This window comes from Cyprinus carpio, chromosome A6 (assembly GCF_018340385.1).
Source record: "Cyprinus carpio isolate SPL01 chromosome A6, ASM1834038v1, whole genome shotgun sequence".
Lineage (NCBI taxonomy): Eukaryota > Metazoa > Chordata > Actinopteri > Cypriniformes > Cyprinidae > Cyprinus > Cyprinus carpio.
The window spans coordinates 5,534,890-5,554,665 of record NC_056577.1 but is presented as its reverse complement, the minus strand read 5'-3'; the positions used below and the strand labels follow the sequence as shown (position 1 = coordinate 5,554,665).

Genomic DNA, 19,776 nt, shown 5'->3' with positions numbered 1-19,776 from the left:
GATGATGGAGTGTGTGTGTGTGTGTGTGTCTCAGACTGATGGAGGGGCTGATGATGGGGTGTGTTTGTGTGTGTGTGTGTGTGTGTGTGTCTCAGACTGATGGTGTGTGTGTGTGTGTCTCTCAGACTGATGGAGGGGCTGATGATGGTGTGTGTGTGTGTTGTGTGTGTGGTGTTTCTCAGACTGATGGAGGGGCTGATGATGGGATGTGTGTGTGTGTGTGTGTGTTTCTCAGACTGATGGAGGTGCTGATGATGGTGTTGGTGTGTGTGTGTGTGTTTCTCAGACTGATGGAGGTGCTGATGATGGTGTGTGTGTGTAGGTGTGTGTGTGTGGTGTGTTTCTCAGACTGATGGAGGGGCTGATGATGGTGTGTGTGTGTGTGTGTGTGTGTGTGTGTGTGTTTCTCAGACTGATGGAGGGGCTGATGATGTGTGTGTGTGTGTGTGTGTGTGTGTGTGTGTGTGTGTGTTTCTCAGACTGATGGAGGTGCTGATGATGGTGTTTGATGAGATAATGGAAAAAAAGCAAAGGACAGAGAGAAGGATGTGACAGCAGAGGTGTGAGGGACAGATGGAGGATGTAGCGGCTATTTTATTTCTTGTAAACACACTAATGTGTGTGTGTGTGTGTGTGTGTCTCAGACTGATGGTGTGTGTGTGTGTGTGTGTGTGTGTGTGTCTCAGACTGATGGTGTGTGTGTATGTGTCTCAGACTGATGGTGTGAGTGTGTGTGTCTCAGACTGATGGTGTGTGTGTGTGTGTCAGACTGATGGAGTGTCTGTGTGTGTCTCAGACTGATGGAGGGGCTGATGATGGAGTGTGTGTGTGTGTGTGTGTGTGTGTGTGTGTGTCTCAGACTGATGGTGTGTGTGTCTCAGGCTGATGGAGGGGCTGATGATGGAGTGTGTGTGTGTGTGTGTCTCTAGACTGATGGTTGTGTGTGTGTGTCAGACTGATGGAGTGTCTGTGTGTGTTCTCAGACTGATTGAGGGGCTGATGATGGAGTGTGTGTGTGGTGTGTGTGTGTGTGTGTGTGTGTGTGTGTGTGTGTGTGTGTGTGTCTCAGACTGATGGTGTGTGTTGTCTCAGGCTGATGGAGGGGCTGATGATGGAGTGTGTGGTGTGTGTGTGTGTGTGTGTGTGTCTCAGACTGATGGCGTGTGTGGTGTGTGTGTGTGTCTCAGACTGATGGTGTGGTGTGTGTGTGTGTCTCAGACTGATGGTGTGTGTGTGTGGTGTGTCTCAGACTGATGGAGGGGCTGATGATGGAGTGTGTGTGTGTGTGTGTGTGTGTGTGTGTGTCTCAGACTGATGGTGTTTGTGTGTGTCTCTCAAACTGATGGAGGGGCTGATGATGGAGTGTGTGTGTGTGTGTGTGTGTGTGTGTGTGTGTGTCTCAGACTGATGGAGGGGCTGATGATGGATTTTGTGTGTGTGTGTGTGTGTGTGTTTCTCAGACTGATGGAGGGGCTGATGATGGAGTGTGTGTGTGTGTGTGTGTGTGTGTGTATCAGACTCATGGTGTGTGTGTGTGTGTCTCAGACTGATGGAGTGTCTGTGTGTGTCTCAGACTGATGGAGGGGATGATGATGGTGTGTGTGTGTGTGTGTGTGTGTATTAGACTGATAGAGGGGTCTGATGATGAGTGTGTGTGTGTGTGTGTGTGTGTGTGTGTGTGTCAGACTGATGGTGTGTGTGTGTGTGTCTCTCAGACTGATGGAGGGGCTGATGATGGTGTGGTTGTGTGTGTGTGTGTGTGTGTGTCTCAGACTGATGGAGGGGCTGATGATGGAGTGTGTGTGTGTGTGTGTGTGTGTGTTTCTCAGACTGATGGAGGGGCTGATGATGGAGTGTGTGTGTGTGTGTGTGTGTGTGTCTCAGACTGATGGTGTGTGTGTGTGTGTGTGTGTGTGTGTGTGTGTGTGTGTCAGACTGATGGAGTGTGTGTGTGTGTGTCTCAGACTGATGGTGTGTGTGTGTGTGTTCTCCGACTGATGGGTGTGTGTGTGTGTGTGTGTGTTTGTCTCAGACTGATGTGTGTGTGTGTGTCTCAGACTGATGGTGTGTGTGTGTGTGTCTCAGACTGATGGAGGGGCTGATGTGGTGGTATGGAGGGGCTGATGATGGTGTGTGTGTGTGTGTTTCTCAGACTGGGTGTGTGTGTGTGTGTGTGTGTGTGTGGTGTGTGTGTGTGTGTGTGTGTGTGTGTGTGTGTGTTTCTCAGACTGATGAGGAGGTGCTGATGATGGTGTTTGATAAGATAATGGAAAAACAGCAAAGGACAGAGAGAAGGATGTGACAGCAGAGGTGTGAGGGACAGATGGAGGATGTAGCGGCTATTTTATTTCTTGTAAACACACTAATGTGTGTGTGTGTGTGTGTGTGTCTCAGACTGATGGTGTGTTGTGTGTGTGTGTGGTGTGTGTCTCAGACTGATGGTGTGTGTGTGTGTGTCAGACTGATGGTGTGTGTGTGTGTGTCTCAGACTGATGGTGTGTGTGTATGTCAGACTGATGGAGTGTGTCTGTGTGTGTCTCAGACTGATGGAGGGGCTTGATGATGGGGTGTGTGTGTGTGTGTGTGTGTGTGTGTGGGTGTCTCAGACTGATGGTGTGTGTGTCTCAGGCTGATGGAGGGGCTGATGATGGAGTGTGTGTGTGTGTGTCTCAGACTGATGGTGTGTGTGTGTGTGTCAGACTGATGGAGTGTCTGTGTGTGTCTCAGACTGATGGAGGGGCTGATGATGGAGTGTGTGTGTGTGTGTGTGTGTGTGTGTGTGTGTGTGTGTGTCTCAGACTGATGGTGTGTGTGTCTCAGGCTGATGGAGGGGCTGATGATGGGAGTGTGTGTGTGTGTGTGTGTGTGTTTCTCAGACTGATGGTGTGTGTGTGTGTGTTTCTCAGACTGATGGTGTGTGTGTGTGTGTTTCTCAGACTGATGGTGTGTGTGTGTGTGTGTGTCTCAGACTGATGGAGGGGCTGATGATGGAGTGTGTGTGTGTGTGTGTGTGTGTGTGTGTGTGTCTCAGACTGATGGTGTGTGTGTGTGTGTCTCTCAAACTGATGGAGGGGGCTGATGATGGAGTGTGTGTGTGTGTGTGTGTGTGTGTGTGTGTGTGTGTGTCTCAGACTCATGGTGTGTGTGTGTGTGTCTCAGACTGATGGAGTGTCTGTGTGTGTCTCAGACTGATGGAGGGGCTGATGATGGAGTGTGTGTGTGTGTGTGTGTGTGTGTGTATCAGACTGATAGAGGGGCTGATGATGGAGTGTGTGTGTGTGTGTGTGTGTGTGTGTGTGTGTCTCAGACTGATGGTGTGTGTGTGTGTGTGTCTCTCAGACTGATGGAGGGGCTGTGATGATGGTGTGTGTGTGTGTGTGTGTGTGTGGTCTCAGAGTGATGGAGGGGCTGATGATGGAGTGTGTGTGTGTGTGTGTGTGTGTGTTTCTCAGACTGATGGAGGGGCTGATGATGGAGTGTGTGTGTGTGTGTGTGTGTGTGTCTCAGACTGATGGAGGGGCTGACAATGGTGTGTGTGTGTGTGTGTGTGTGTCTCAGACTGATGGAGGGGCTGATGATGGAGTGTGTGTGTGTGTGTGTGTGTCTCAGACTGATGGAGGGGCTGATGATGATGGTGTGTGTGTGTGTGTGTGTGTGTGTGTGTGTGTATGTGTCTCAGACTGATGGTGTGAGTGTGTGTGTCTCAGACTGATGGTGTGTGTGTGTGTGTGTGTGTGTGTGTGTGTGTGTGTGTGTGTGTGTGTCTCAGACTGATGGAGTGTGTGTGTGTGTCTCAGACTGATGGTGTGTGTGTGTGTGTTTCTCAGACTGATGGAGGGGCTGATGATGTGTGTGTGTGTGTGTGTGTGTGTGTCTCAGACTGATGGAGGGGGCTGATGATGGTGTGTGTGTGTGTGTGTGTGTCTCAGACTGATGGTGTGTGTGTATGTGTCTCAGACTGATGTGTGTGTGTGTGTGTGTTTCTCAGACTGATGGAGGGGCTGATGATGGTTTGTTTTTGTGTGTGTGTGTGTGTGTCTCAGACTGATGGAGGGGCTGATGATGGTGTGTGTGTGTGTGTGTGTGTTTCTCAGACTGATGGAGGGGCTGATGATGGGGTGTGTTTGTGTGTGTGTGTGTGTGTGTGTTTGTGTGTGTGTTTCTCAGACTGATGGAGGTGCTGATGATGGTGTTTGATGAGATAATGGAAAAAAAGCAAAGGACAGAGAGAAGGATGTGACAGCAGAGGTGTGAGGGACTGATGGAGGATGTAGCGGCTATTTTATTTCTTGTAAACACACTAATGTGTGTGTGTGTGTGTGTGTGTCTCAGACTGATGGTGTGTGTGGTTGTGTGTGTGTGTGTGTGTGTGTCTCAGACTGATGGTGTGTGTGTGTGTGTGTGTCTCAGACTGATGGTGTGTGTGTGTCTCAGACTGATGGTGTGTGTGTGTGTGTGTCTCAGACTGATGGTGTGTGTGTGTGTCAGACTGATGGTGTGTGTGTGTCTCAGACTGATTCAATTCACTTCAATTCAATTCAAGTTTATTTGTATAGCGCTTTTTACGATACAAATCATTGCAAAGCAACTTTACAGAAAATTAAGTTTCTACAATATTTAGTAGTAGCTTATCAGTGGTGACTGTCAGTTTATGTGTATACGGCAGAAATGTTCAGAAAAATCAATAAAAGACGTAAACGAACAGACGATTAACACTATTAACAGCAATTATGCAATCAAACTTATAGCAAAATGTGGTAGTTCTGTATGTTGTCTCTGGGTTAGCATCATCTGAGGTCCTCTGAGGGGTTGGCATCATCTCTTCTCAGGTGTTCTGGATCCAGACTGGAGCTTGTGTAAATCCTAGTTACCACGGGATGTAAATCCAGCAGAAACAGAGAAACAAATAGAGACCATAATTAGCGTAGCTGCTGTTCCAGCCAAGTAAAATTAATGAGTTTAACCCAAGCTAAAGAATAATAATGCACATTTGATCAGATATAACTGCAGTCCAAAATTATGAGATGCATTATTTGAATGCTTGGCCAAAGAGGTGTGTTTTTAATCTAGATTTAAACAGAGGAAGTGTGTTTGAACCCTGAACATTATCAGGAAGGCTATTCCAGAGTTTGGGAGCCAAATGCGAAAATGCTCTACCTTCTTTTCAAATTGTAATCTGTGAGATTCTGTGTAATGTTTTCTGGTCCAATAAGTAATATCTCTGTCTTATCTGAATTTAATAGGAGAAAGTTATTGGTCATCCAATCTTTTACATTTTTAACACACTCTGTTAGCTTAGATAATTTAGAAGTTTCACCTGGTCTTGTTGAGATATATAGTTGAGTATCATCAGCATAACAGTGAAAACTAATCCCTTATTTTCTAATGATATTAACAAGGGGCAACAAGTAAATTGAAAATAGCAGAGGACCTAGGACAGATCCTTGTGGCACTCCATATTTTACTGGTGATAATTGAGATGACTCCCCATTTAGATAAACAAAGTGGTAGCGATTGAATTGGTGTGTCTAAACATTCTTATAGCCTGCCCTTGGATACCTGTATAGTTTTGTAATCTATCTATGAGTATGTCGTGATCTATGGTGTCGAACGCAGCACTAAGATCAAGTAAAACTAGCAATGAGATGCAGCCTTGGTCTGATGCAAGAAGCAAGTCATTTGTAATTTTAACAAGTGCAGTTTCTGTGCTATGATGTGGTCTGAAACTGAAATTCTTTATAGAGATAATTTTTTTGCAGGAAGGAGCACAATTGAGCAGACACAACTTTTTCTAAAATTTTTGACATAAATGGAAGATTTGAAATGGGTCTGTAATTTGCCAGTTCACTAGGATCTAGTTGTGGTTTCTTAATAAGAGGCTTAATAACCGCCAGCTTGAATGGTTTTGGGACGTGACCTAAAGATAACGACGAGTTAATTATATTGAGAAGCGGTGTTTTTTCTGCTACAGGTAACAACTCTTTCAGTAATTTAGTGGGTACAGGATCTAATAAACATGTTGTTGGTTTAGATGCAGTGAAGTGTTTATTTAGATCTTCCTGTCCTATAGTTGTAAAGCACTGCAGTTTATCTTTGGGTGCGATGGATAAAACTAAAGTATTAGACGCTGTAGAATCTACATTTGTTATTGTATTTCTGATGTTATCTATTTTATCAGTGAAGAAATTTCATAAAGTCATTACTATTTAACTGTGAGGGAATATTTAGATCGGGGTGGCGTCTGGTTATTTGTTAATCTAGCCACTGTGCTAAATAAAAACCTTTGATTGTTTTTGGTTGTTTTCTATGAGTTTGTGTATATGCTCGGCCCTGGCAGTTTTTAGAGCCTGTCTATAGCTGGACATACTGTTTTTTCCACGCAATTCTAAAAACTTCCAAGTTAGTTTTTTTTCTCCATTTGCGCTCAAGACTACGAGTTTTTCTTTCTTGAGAGAGTGGGTATTACTGTTGTACCATGGCACAGTACGTTTTCTTCTAACCTTTTTAAATTTGATGGGGGCAACAGCTTCTAATGTATTAGAGAAGATGGTGCCCATGTTGCCAGTCATTTTGTCTAGTTCATGTGTATTTATGGGTACACAGAGCAGTTGAGATAAATCAGGCAGGTTATTTGCGAATCTGTCTTTGGTGGCTGGAACAATAGTTCTGCCCGGACGATAACGCGAAGCTATATAGTTATTATCATCAATACGCAAAATGCACGATACAAGGAAATGGTCAGTAACATCATCACTTTGAGGTACGATATCTATCAGTAAGATCGATTCCATGCGATATAATTAAATCTAGCGTATGATTAAAACGATGAGTGGGCCCGGTGACATTTTGCCTGACTCCAAAAGAGTTTATTAGGTCAGTAAACGCAAGTCCTAATGCATCATTTTTATTATCAACATGAATGTTAAAATCTCTGACAAGTAGCGCTTTATCAACGGTAACCAACAGGTCTGAGAGGAAATCTCCAAATTCTTTTAGGAATTCTGTATACGGCCCTGGTGGTCTATACACTGTAGCCAGAGGAAGAGATACAATAGATTTCCTTTGCGTATCTGACAGTGTAACATTAAGCAGAAGTATTAGAAGTACTGATGGTGTGTGTGTGTGTGTGTCTCAGACTGATGGTGTGTGTGTGTGTGTGTGTCTCAGACTGATGGTGTGTGTGTGTGTGAGTGAGAGAGTGTGTCTCAGACTGATGGTGTGTGTGTGTGTGTGTGTGTGTGTGTGTGTGTGTGTCTCAGACTGATGGGTGTGTGTGTGTGTTAGAAGTACTGATGGTGTCTCAGACTGATGGTGTGTGTGTGTGTGTGTCTCAGACTGATGGTGTGTGTGTGTGTGTGTGTTTGTCTCAGACTGATGATGGTGTGTGTGTGTGTGTGTCTCAGACTGATGGTGTGTGTGTGTGTGTGTGTGTGTGTGTGTGTGTGTGTGTGTGTCTCAGACTGATGATGGTGTGTGTGTGTGTGTGTGTCTCAGACTGATGGTGTGTGTGTATGTGTCTCAGACTGATGTGTGTGTTTGTGTGTGTGTCAGACTGATGGTGTGTGTGTGTGTGTGTGTGTGTGTGTGTGTTTCTCAGACTGATGGTGTGTGTGTGTGTGTGTGTCTCAGACTGATGGTGTGTGTGTGTGTGTGTGTGTGTGTTTCTCAGACTGATGGGTGTGTGTGTGTGTGTGTGTGTGTGTGTGTGTGTGTTTCTCAGACTGATGGTGTGTGTGTGTGTGTGTGTGTCTCAGACTGATGGTGTGTGTGTGTGTGTGTGTGTGTGTGTGTGTGTGTGTGTTTCTCAGACTGATGGTGTGGTGTGTGTGTGTGTGTGTGTCTCAGACTGATGGTGTGTGTGTGTATGTGTGTGTGTGTGTTTCTCAGACTGATGGTGTGTGTGTGTGTGTGTGTGTGTGTGTGTTTCTCAGACTGGTGTGTGTGTATGTGTGTGTGTGTGTGTGTGTGTGTGTGTGTGTTTCTCAGACTGATGGAGGGGCTGATGATGGTGTTTGATAAGATAATGGAAAAACAGCAAAGGACAGAGAGAAGGATGTGACAGCAGAGGTGTGAGGGACTGATGGAGGATGTAGCGGCTATTTTATTTTCTCGTAAACACACTAATGTGTGTGTGTGTTTGTGTGTGTGTGCGTGTGTGTGTGTGTGTGTGTGTGTGTGTGTGTGTGTGCGTGCGTGTGTGTGTGTGTGTGTGTTGGAGCTGTGGTAAAACCACAAATGTTTTTTTTCCGACCTCAATCTCTAGAGCACCAGTTTCTATCCTGTTTTACTTTAGGCCTGCTCAACTTTATCAGAAACTCTTTCACTTGTGGTTGATGAAGGTTATTTGGGGTTTGACTTCTTGTCAGATGTTAAACTGGGTTTGTAAAATAGGAATGTGGGCCCATTGGTTTGTCATTAGTTGTCCTAAATGTTTTTGAGTTGAACAGAAACTCTTTTACTGGCAGATTAGTCAAAATGACAGAAACCCAGTCTGCCACCAGCGAACAGAAATAGCCGAACGAAACTGGGCCTATTTTCATAAGATCAATATTAAAATATCTCCTCGAGCATGTTGTTTGTATGCAGACGTGTGTTATAAATGGGTGTTTCTAAACTATGGCCTCAGTGGATTCTTTAGTTTATTTCATTTCTGCACTAACAGTGTTCAACAGAGTGCCTCATTGAAGTCAGATTAATAACTAGCGTTTTATGTGTCCAAAATATCATACTTTTGCCTAACTTGACAAAAAAGTACAGCTTGATTGAAATGACACTAAATATAAAAATGAATAAAAATGTTTTATTTTAGTAATATTTATCTTGATTTCACTCAAAGTTCCACCTTCAGCTCTTCACTAATGTTCAGGATAAAAGAAGTACACCAGCTGTTGAAAATTGATTAGTGATTAGTGGCTTTGATGTAGTTGATTGAAATAATTCGTATTGGTTTTAAGACCTGAGCTGGCAAAAATGTACCCAAACAAACAGAGAATGCACTGCTAATTTTCTGCCAGGACGTTATCCATGCATTTCTGTGAACCCTAAAACACAATGCAATGAAGTTCAAAATTCAAAATACAGGTAAAAGACCTGTAAAAACAGTACAATGTGCCCTATTTTTATGGATTTGTTTATAGTGCAGGCCAGGGGGGAAACTCTAGTCCCTACATCATAAGGCTTCATTGCACTGAAGTGAGAGCTGCATTATTTCTTGTATTAGAAAGCAGAAATAACACTTAGTCACTTAGTTGGTGTCGTTTGATGATTATAATCTGAAGAAATAACTCCGTGTTGCAGAAGCGAGGCATTTAAAAATGCACAGTAATGATGAACCCTGAGGATTCAGTTGCATCACTTACAGATTATGAATTAAATGTAAGATCATTGTGTGCTGCATCTATATCTAAGATTGCTTTGTTGCATATCGCACTGTTATAGATTCACTGCACTATTCGCCGTTCCGTCTTCGTGGCATCCTCCCAGTGTGGTTTTCAGTTTTACTTTTTAAGGTAGTCTTTACTGATTGGTTGAGGAGTATTTTTTTAATGGTCAGAATGGAAAAATACAAGAATTGGATCATTTCTTATTTTATCTTCTTCAACCACATCCTGAAACAAACTATATGATGCCATCCACCACGTCACCTTTATTTCTGTAGTGCTTCTTGCAATACAGATTGTATCAAAGCAGCTTCACAGTGATAAACAGGAAAATAACAGAACTAATTATGGAAACCGAAGGTGGGTGAGGTGTTAGGAACTATTAAAACCCCTACAAATGCAACGCATTAAACATATCAACTTGATAGACAGACATGTAGATGTTCGTAAAAGATGTTTTCTCTGTTTTGGGTGGATGGACATTGTTAAATTAGACCTTATTTAGCTATTGCACCAAAATTTCTTTACTACATTTTAGGGTTGGATAGTTTTATTATTCTTTATTATTCATGCAACAATGCTAATTACTATAACAGTTTTCATTAGTAAGCATTTCTACATGATAAGAACTTTGAAAATGAAATATTTCAGCGTCTGCATGTTTGGCATATTTCATTCTGCACTGTAGTATTATTATGCTGTGGTTTTTGATAGCATTGATACAGTTTCATACAGATAATATCACAATGATTATTGCATTTCTCTTACTGAATGCAGTATCCTCTCAGCAATAACATGCATGTGCTCTCTTTGCTTTTTTGTTTTGTTTTATTACTGTCAGTTTAAGTGCTGGTGATGCAGCGTTGCCAGGTATTACTATGGTTACAAACAAAAATAAGCCCCCAAATGCAAAATAAACTAAAATAAGTCCGAATCTTGTGTTTTGAAATTAAGGTAAAGATATATAAAGTGCAAATTCTGACTTTATTATCTTCCTAAAAGGTCAAGTTATTTGGAAATAAACAAGTGCAAAGACGCTTATAATAGCTGGATCTGGCAACACACAGAGGCTGCACACACAGCTCACAGCTGGTTTCGACCAGCAGCTCTGAAAGACAATAACGATATTATTCAGATCAAGTCACGCCTGTTTCCATTCATGTGTTTGTTCTCATCTGATGGCGTCAGTGTGCTGACAGATTTTCTAGAAGTGTAACGGGGCTGTTGAATGATGTCATAACTGATGCAATGTTTCTACTCAGAGTGGTTTTACTATGAAAACTGATACAATCAATCTCAATTTAGACGTGTTGCAGGCTGGAATTAAACCACATCATGCTGGTTTGGTGTGGTCAGAAGAGACCTGGCCCCTGACTAAGCTTGGTTTCACACAAGTTTTTTTCTCCATTTCTGTCACTGATGACAAATTCTTCAAATTCTTGTGAGTGATAAATAAACTTTCCTTAAGAGAACTAGACCGTGTTTGGAGTGAACAGACACGTTAGCTGTATGTTCCATTTTAGATTCATTCACTGGAAGGAGAGCCGTTATCAAGGTAAGGGTAAAACGCATCGGACCTGCCGCACAAAGAGAGTCAGAGATCATGCAGTAGTGATGCTGGGAGAGATGGGACGCGTTCTCGTGGAGCTGAAGGGCTCAGATGAGCAGGAGTTTGGTGAAGAGCTGGATTAGATCAGTGTTTTAGGGCCAGTTCAGCAGCTGCTTGTGTCTCTCATCCCCTGTGCTTCTGTCTTTCTACATTATTCTCCATCTTAATGTCAGGATAGCAGCATATACGTGAGAAGAGGCCGTCTACATTTATTCCTGTAATGTTGAACCAAAAATGCGGTTGGCTTCACAGAAACATTCTGCGCTTAAACACAGGAAACAAATGTGAGATTTTCTGAATAATGGATCAACTTATCTGGAAATCACATCAGCTGATATCAGCGTTAACTGACACGGACAGCTACTGATGGACCTTTGTTTTGTGAAAGAGTGACGTGAGAACATCGCACCTGTTTCTGCAGCTCAGTCTCACATTGACGTGAGAGAAAAAAACAGGTGCAGCCCCTCAGATGTGCGGAAAACCTTCAGCGACAGAGTCTGAGAAAGTAGAACAAGAGAAAGATAGATAGATAGATAGACAGATAGATAGACAGACAAGAACACAGAGTTAAACTGATTTTTGGTCACACATTTTTATCAGTTTTACTGATAGTTCACTGTATGAAGAAGTTTTGGGTATAATCCGTCACAGTTTACTTTATTTTGCTATCCTCACTTACATGAATTATAGTGTCCTGCACCCACTAGTAAAAAAATATAAAAAATTATATCTGGTGTGTGTATAATTTTTGGTTTGACTGTAGATAGATAGATAGATAGATAGATAGATAGATAGATAGATATTTACTAGAGTCGTAAAGGGGTTTCAGGAGCTTAACCACAAACTGTGGTCGCTTCTCGGAAATGTGAGGCCCTGAAAACACACACACACACACACACACACACACACACACACACACACACACACACACTTATATGGTTTCAGCAGTTGGTCTATCAACATGTGTGTGTAAGTGTGAGTTTGTGTGTCATTGGTGTAATGGACAGGAGTGTGAGTGAGGGAGAACGGCGGGTTTCCTCCTACACAGTTCTCATTTCCTGCCCTTTGCTTCATTTGAAATGTCACCACAACAGCCCAGCACTCCATGACCTGTTTCACTACCTGTGTGTGTGACAGGAAGGGCTGCGCTCATTTAACCGTGCTGTGTGTGTGATTGCGCTCACAGATGGGAACATGAGCGAGTGACACCGTGACGCTCAGCGCTGGGACGTCTCCGCTCCACACGTATGTAACGCGCTTTTATTCACTCTGAGTCTCTACACACACCTGTCAGCTTGAAGCTTCTGCTTGAATACTTGAGTTTTTAAACAAAAATCAAGTAGGGCTATGTATGAGCTCTCCATACAAATCTCTATTTTGATGGAAAAGATGATTTGAAATGAATGAGCATCTGATATAATGAAGCAGCATCATTATCACGTTTCCCTTTAGTGGTGATTAAAGCTCAAATATGATATGATAACATATTTCCAGGCCATTTGTGCCATTTCCAAGTTTAGACTTTTTTTTTAATATGACTGTGTTGATTTAATAGTTAACCTTAAGTGCTGATACTTTTCTTTCTCTTCTCCATTTTATTGATGATTATTATTTACAGTTCATTCAAGCAGGAAGAAAAGAAAATCAAAGACTTTCAATCAAAGATATTTCAGAGCACACGTTGTTAATTATAACGTGTCCCGTTGAGTCTGTCACACTCCTCCATGCATTCGTTCAGTCATGTGGTTAACAGCCGTTTATCTTATTAACGTGCTCCGAATCACAAATTAAAAGCTCTGTGTCTCATATCTTTGAGTCTGTGGGTGATGATCTGTGTATGTGCTCGTTCTCTCTGTGGCTTTGGGTTTTTCCACCTGTCGAGTGTGTGAGCGTTTTAGGGGAGGAAAATGAATGCCTGCAATCTGGCTTGCACTATAAAAAATCCATAAAAATAGGGCACAGTGTACTGCATTGTACTGTTTTTCCAGGTGTTTTACCTGTATTTTGAATTTTGAACTTCATTGCATTGCGTTTTAGGGTTCACAGAATTGTCTGTAAAATGCCTATGTCTTATTTGTCATTCTCTGTGCATTTGCCAAGAAAATAAGCAACAATTACACATGTGATAAATGTATGTCTCTCTGTCTCCCACAGATTTCCAGATGCATACTGGGACGAAAACGCCTATGCAGACTCTGGCTATGATGATGATGATGATGATGATGTCATCATATTCATCTCTTGCAGATCAAAGTAAGATCTTGTGATCTGTATGTGTGTGTATGTGTTTACTAATTTGTCTATATGTCTTGTTAGTTCTGACAAAACCAGCTATACCGCCATACATGGTAAAAAGTAACGGTCCTACTACTGAGCCTTGCGGTACTCCATACTGAACTTGTGATCAATAAGAGGATTCTTTTCATTTACTGCTACAGATAACAGTCAGATAAATATGATTTGTTAAGATTGATCTCTTTTAATAGATTGGTAGGTATAGGGTCTAACTCAAGTGAAACACACACACACACACACACACACACACACTCACACACACACTGTAAATGTCTGTGCTTTTCACTTAAAAACAAAGGTTCTTGATTGGCATTGATGGGTCCACGAAAAAAACTTCAACATCCAAAAAAATTTCCATTGCAAAAAAGGGTCTCTAAAAGGGAAAAAAGGTTCTTTAGATTAATAAAATAAACATGGTTCTTTTGTGAGCTCTTTTCTTTTTATGGTTATCTGGGGAACTAAAAATAGTTATTCTGTGGCATCACTGTGAAAACACCCTTTTGCAATCTTTATTTTTAGGTTGAATTGCTCTAAAGTTGCTCTTTCTCTAGGTTTAAATTGCCATAATGATTTCCACAACAACTTCACATGTGTTTGGGACACCTCAAAACTGGACGTGATCCCCCCGGTCCGACCCGAGACCAAATGCTGGATGAATGTATCAGTTCAGAAGATGTAAGGACGAATGTGACTTCATAATGTATTTAGCTTGTGATTAAACAGTCAGACTTTATAATGTGGAACAGTTTTCTGTTGCTTCTTTAGTGTCTAAAGAGTTTTATGTTCCTTTCTCTTAATTCTACTGATTTATCTGTTGGTTAGTAAAAGTAGAAAAATTGGTAAAAATTTAGTAAAAGTTGGAGGTAAAAGTAGAAAAATAAAATCTAAAGTGTATGTGCTTCATTTTTATATGTGAATAAATTCTTCTTTATCTTTGATTTCAGAAAGCTGGATCAAAAGAAGGCGGATTTGATTGCAGACCCGATGCAGCCTCACATACGCTCTGCCACCGTGGTTTTTCAAAGCAAGGTGACTGATGCCACTTGTTTGAGTTCCTTTGACGTCTTGTTGAAAACCCAGCATTGAGTTGAAAACTGAAACAAACTTGTGACGTGTCATACAGATGCATTATTACTTTCTTTTCTGCTGCAGAGAGGTATAATGACATCAACGGCCAGATTACATGAAGTCGTCTGGTGTGAAAACAACAAAAATCCTGTGGCTGAAATAGCAAAACATACAGGAGAGGAGAGTGGTGAGTCAAATATAATAACTCACGGACACGTTCTGGAACCGAAGCTAGAGAGTGTGTTCATTAGTGAGCGGGAGACACTTTGTCCTGGCTTCTGTTCCTCACAAACCTGTTCTGGCTCCAGTCTGACCTATTGATCAGCACTGATAATTGTTTGCTTGAGCGATCGTGTTGTGTTTCTGTGTGCAGCTGTGAAAGTGGCTCCTCCTCAGAGAGTGAACGTTCATGGGGTCAATGTTTCTTGGAGTTGTGATTCTTTAAAACCCTATTTTACTTCTGAGTTTGAGGTCCAGTACAGATCTGCTGCTCAGAGCTGGAAGGTGAGCACATCAGCCTCTCTCATGTCCACCCCTTTTATTCCACAACAAAAAGTTCATTTTTGGCAGTTGCTTATACATGATTTCTGAAATCGTGGCTTATTTTTTCTAAACTTTAGACATAAAAAAAAAAAAAACAATATGCAAAGCATCACACATCTCTTGCATCAAAACATACAACCAACAGATGATTAGCTTATTCACACTCCAGTTACACACGGATGCCAAACACAGTGTGCTCATAAAAACTGTATATAGCATATTTAGCAATAAATACAAAGGATGGGAATAATTTCTTTCCTTCTCAAAATGAATGAAAGAGCTGTAAGTGTTTTCTGAGCTGTAATCAGTAAAAGAATGTGGTGTTTTGAACGGCAGTGTTTTCCAGAATTCATGGGCTGTCGGGGTTGAGTGTCTCATGTGGAGAAAAGTGTTCAGTGTTTTGCAAAAATGTTGATATACAGTTGCCAACTGATAATGTGCTTGCAGTTTTGCAGACTTGGTTTGAAGAGATGAGTAACTAGGAGTGTACTTTAGTGAATAAGCGATTGTAAAACAAACTGTAATGGTTAAAGACAGGATGTTTAGATGATGTGCATCTGAAGGCAGATTCTGTGTTATGTGACTCTATCAGCATTCATCACAGCAGAAATGCTTGATTCTGTCAATGTCTGTGTAGGATGTGGAGGGTTCTATCGTAAAAACGTCAGAACCTCACTTGCAGCTGTCAGAAGACAATTTGCTCTTAAATCATCAGTATGTGATCAGGGTGAGAGTCAGGTATGTGCGGACCAATGCCCTGTGGAGCGACTGGAGTGAAGAGTACAGCTGGACGTCTGATGTGGGTCAGACAGCAGGTAACACACACCTGTCTGACACACACACACACACACACACACACACGTGCTGAGAAACTCTAACGCTCTCATCTGCCTCTTCAGAGATGCTCCCGTTGGATTCCTCGAAGGCAAGAATCATTCTCACCATAATCACTCTGGCCATCATAGTAATCTTCACCGTTCTCATCAAGTGCAAGAGAATCAGAAGGTGAGTGATCACCTGTGAGGAGTCTTCAGACACGTTCAGCTACAACAATAACTATAATGCTAATAATAATAATGATAACTATGACAGTAATTATAATAACAACTACAATGATAACAGTAACGATAATGATAACTGTAATAATGACTAACTATAATTATAGCTTTAACTATGACTATAATACAATAAACACTATCTATAATAATAAGCATCATGATAACAGTAACAGTTACTTTAATGATAACAGTAACTATAACGATACCAACAGCAATAACTATGACTCGTACTACAATAACCATTACGATAACCTCAATAAAATAAATACCTATAATAATAACTATAATGAAATGAAAACAGTAACTACAGCTGTAATAACTATAATAATAATACTATAAAATAACTTTATTCTAACTAGAACAATAACGCTAAAGATAATAACAAAAACTAAATATAATGCAACAAACTGACTCACAATTATCCCTCATGATCTCTTAAGCAAAAAACGATTGTAAATGATTTATTTCAGTGCGAGCGTGTCTGGTTATACGAGAGACATTACATCTGTTACAGTGTGTGTGTTGAGCACAGAATGACAGTCATGAGCCACAGGATTGTGGCTTGTTCACCTTTCAGGGTCCAGAAGAAGGGCTCCACGTATATTCCTGATCCCTCCAAATTCTTTGGTGATCTGAACTCGAGCCACAGAGGGAATTTCACGGTGAGTCATTTAGTCAGACATACGTTAGCTTTCGTTCTGTTCTGTTCTGTTTGTCATGACGTCACGTTCTCTCCATCAGTCCTGGCTGGGTTCGGTTTTAGTGCACGAGAGCTTCATCAGAGTGGACACCGAGTTCATCAGTCCGGTCGAGGTCCTGAAGCTGCAGGACGCCTGCGATTCCCGAAGCACATGCAGAAACAGCGGCAGTCTGCAGGACACATGGGGCGACACTGTCAAATCCTCCAACTTCTCAAACTCCACCTACTTCCTGTCCCAGAGTTCCAAGGGGCCGAGGGACACTCTGGAGCCCTGCTCGGCGCACTCCTCCTACGGGCCAGCAGGGGGCGGCAGCGGCGTGGAGACGCTTCCTCAGCGCAGCGCTGAAGAGAAGGACGCTGAAGAGCTGGAATTCTCTCTGAAGAAGCTGGAGAAGCTGCGCCAGGACACGCAGAGTCCAGATTCGGGTTTCGCCGGCGGAGCCGAGGACAGCATGGAGGAGACGGAGCTGCCCAGTCCTCTGTGCTTAACCCTGCTCCCTCACCTGCCCCAGGATCTGCCCGCGCCGCAGCCCAACAGACACCCGCTCCTGGGCCTTCAGAGCACGGATCTGCTGCTGCGACCGAGCTGCCCGATCCCTGGCTTAGACCTGGACCTCCAGAGCTGCTGCGGGCTGATAGAGCCCTCTAGTGGAGATTACATGCCAGTGAAAAACGTGCAGAGTTAGTGTTGATGGCCAGAACGTTCACTCGGCAGTGGATTTAACGGTATCAGAGCGAAGCACGCTTTGGGCTACACAGAAATTGACAAGCTCAATCTGTAACTGCAGTGAAAATAAGGAAGCTTGAGAGCGAGTTTTGCGCTGTCTGTCGCGGCAGTGAAGCGTGAGCATTCGTTCTGTCATCTTCTGCTCACCCTCATGACGGAGAGGATTCTGCTGGAGTGTCTGAGCTGCTCTTGTCCATTCAGTGAAGCACAGCTGTACAGAAAGAGTTTCAGTGTTTCAGACTATGGACAACTGTTATGACCCTGGAGCACAAAACTAGTCATAAAGGTCAATTTTTTCAAAATTGAGATGTATGCATCATCTGAAAACTAAATAAATAATCTCTCCATTGATGTATGGTTTGTTAGAAGGACAATATTTGTCTGAGATACAACTATTTGAAAATCTGGAATCTGAGGAAGCAGAAAAAATCTAAATATTGAGAAAATCATCTTTAAAGTTGTTCAAATTAAGGTCTTAGCAATGCATATTACTAATCAAAAATTATGTTTTGATATATTTACAGTAGGAAATTTACTAAATATCTTCATGGAACTTAATATCCTAATGATTTTTGGCATAAAAGAAAAATCAATATTTTTGACCCATACAATGTATTGTTGTCTATTGCTACAAATGTACCTTTGCTGCTCATGACTGCTTCTGTGCTGCAGGCTCATATATATCGTTTACACTTTCATTGCATGGAAAAGAGCAGCGTGAACTTTCTGTTAACATTTCCGTTTGTGTTCCACAGAAAAAAGAAAGTTATTCAGTTAAACCGCTTAACAGTTAGTCATCTCACTTTTTTCTTCAAGAACGGTAATAACTTTTTAAAGGTAGATTGGACTCCTTTAAATCCGAAACTAGACTGATTGTCACCTGGTTAACTGCTAATTAGTCAAACTGGCTCTTAAGACCAGGGTTTGGCAGGTTTGGAATGACCGGACGGTGCATGAATGATGAGTTTTGGTGCCTGCAGGTGGTTGACACGACGGGATCTGCTTCTGTGTGCTGTTGTATGTGCAGGACACTGTGAGAGTCACTCCTGATCTCAGTAGGTTTGTGTGACTCAGACGCAGTCGCTCGCGTCACACAGAGCGAGCGCAGGATCTGTGGGCGAAACCAGAAGAAACACCAAGGACCACTTCCTGTTTCTTTTCACTAAAATTCTACCATTTAGTTTACTTGGAACGACTCTAACCTAGATGTTTAGAAAATTATTCCTTTCAGATGAGATCGATTTATAACATTCTTCACCCTGAATATTATCGTAATTTATAATTTCTATTTATAAGATTTTTGGCAGCAGGGACATTAAGGCTAAAATGAGACACACAAGCCGAAGTGAAACGTTCTTTTGAGTGGCTTGCACTTATCACAGTTATTGTCCTTCTGTTTGTGATATTTTTATATATCATTTCATGTCATGTGTTTGATTTTTGCATTGAAATGAATGTTCAGAAAGATGTCTGCTGTTTTGTTGAATGTAAGAGAAGCCAGTTCTCAGCGACTGCAGTTTGCTGCTAAATAATCTATTAAAGCATCTTTGTGCTCAGACTGTTTCTGATTGGTTGATTGACAGTTAGCCTATAGCTAGTTAGTGTGGGTTAGTTAGACCGAGTAATGCTGTTCTAAAAGCCTTTTTTTTTTGATGGACATTCAACAGCATTGTTTCTCAGTGCCACTAAGAACGAGAATGACAACAGATAGATTTCTCCTGTCTTATGTATTACAGACCTATGAGTGTTAAGTATTATAGTCTATAAAAGTATTATAGACTAGACTTTATGGGGTATGGCAAGACATGTGTTTAATAATAATAATAAAAAAAGGTCTTTGTTGCAAAACAGAAATTGAGAACCAAAATAAATCTGGTGAAAAATTTATTTGTGGGATGAAATCATGACGATATGATTGCTCTGCAGATGTTGATTATTATTATTATATATATATATTTTTTAATAAGAACCCCAGAAATGGCTTGAAGAAGTGGACCAGTAGAAGAAGCTTTTTTGGCTGAAAAATGCTTTCCTTTGAAATGTCTTTTTTTTCACATGTTTAATATGGGTAATTGGTGACAATAAATGAATGAGTTTTAAATTAAATAAATTTACAGTTTCATGGAACTGTTTGAACCACATGATTAGACCAATGTCCCATTGTACACTAGCAAAGGATAAAAGTGCTGATTTGTAATGGAAAAATACACACATAGTCATAGATGCTTATTAAGCAAAAGTGTAAAATTACAATGAACAGCTAAGGCATTAAAGTGCATGAACTGAAGTATCACTCGAGCACATGATTGTTCCAAGAGTTTACTTCTGTCCAAGAAAATACGTAAAAGGGAAGTGAGTCCCAGAGGAGCATCGCGCGCGCACAGGTGAGACCCCGC

At 41.7% G+C, this 19,776-nt stretch overlaps 1 protein-coding gene across 7 annotated transcripts in view; it reads left to right on the top strand.

The window, feature by feature from the left end:
- The window catches only part of LOC122145255, a 23,047-nt gene extending 5,304 nt beyond the window's left edge, over nt 1-17,743 (top strand). For 2 of the 7 annotated variants that reach the window (XM_042757601.1, XM_042757600.1), the window contains exons 2-11: nt 12,176-12,234; nt 13,144-13,242; nt 13,836-13,959; nt 14,229-14,313; nt 14,437-14,539; nt 14,726-14,856; nt 15,533-15,710; nt 15,795-15,900; nt 16,507-16,615; nt 16,695-17,743. In XM_042757601.1, coding sequence (XP_042613535.1) covers nt 13,152-13,242; nt 13,836-13,959; nt 14,229-14,313; nt 14,437-14,539; nt 14,726-14,856; nt 15,533-15,710; nt 15,795-15,900; nt 16,507-16,615; nt 16,695-17,339 — 1,572 coding nt within the window. In that variant the 5' untranslated portion in view covers nt 12,176-12,234; nt 13,144-13,151 and the 3' untranslated portion in view covers nt 17,340-17,743. Of the gene's footprint in view, nt 1-10,916; nt 10,936-11,912; nt 12,235-13,143; nt 13,243-13,835; nt 13,960-14,228; nt 14,314-14,436; nt 14,540-14,725; nt 14,857-15,532; nt 15,711-15,794; nt 15,901-16,506; nt 16,616-16,694 lie in introns of those variants that run through there. The other 5 variants (XM_042757603.1, XM_042757597.1, XM_042757602.1 and 2 more) reach the window with 4 other exon arrangements.
- Nucleotides 17,744-19,776: the final 2,033 nt, after the last annotated feature.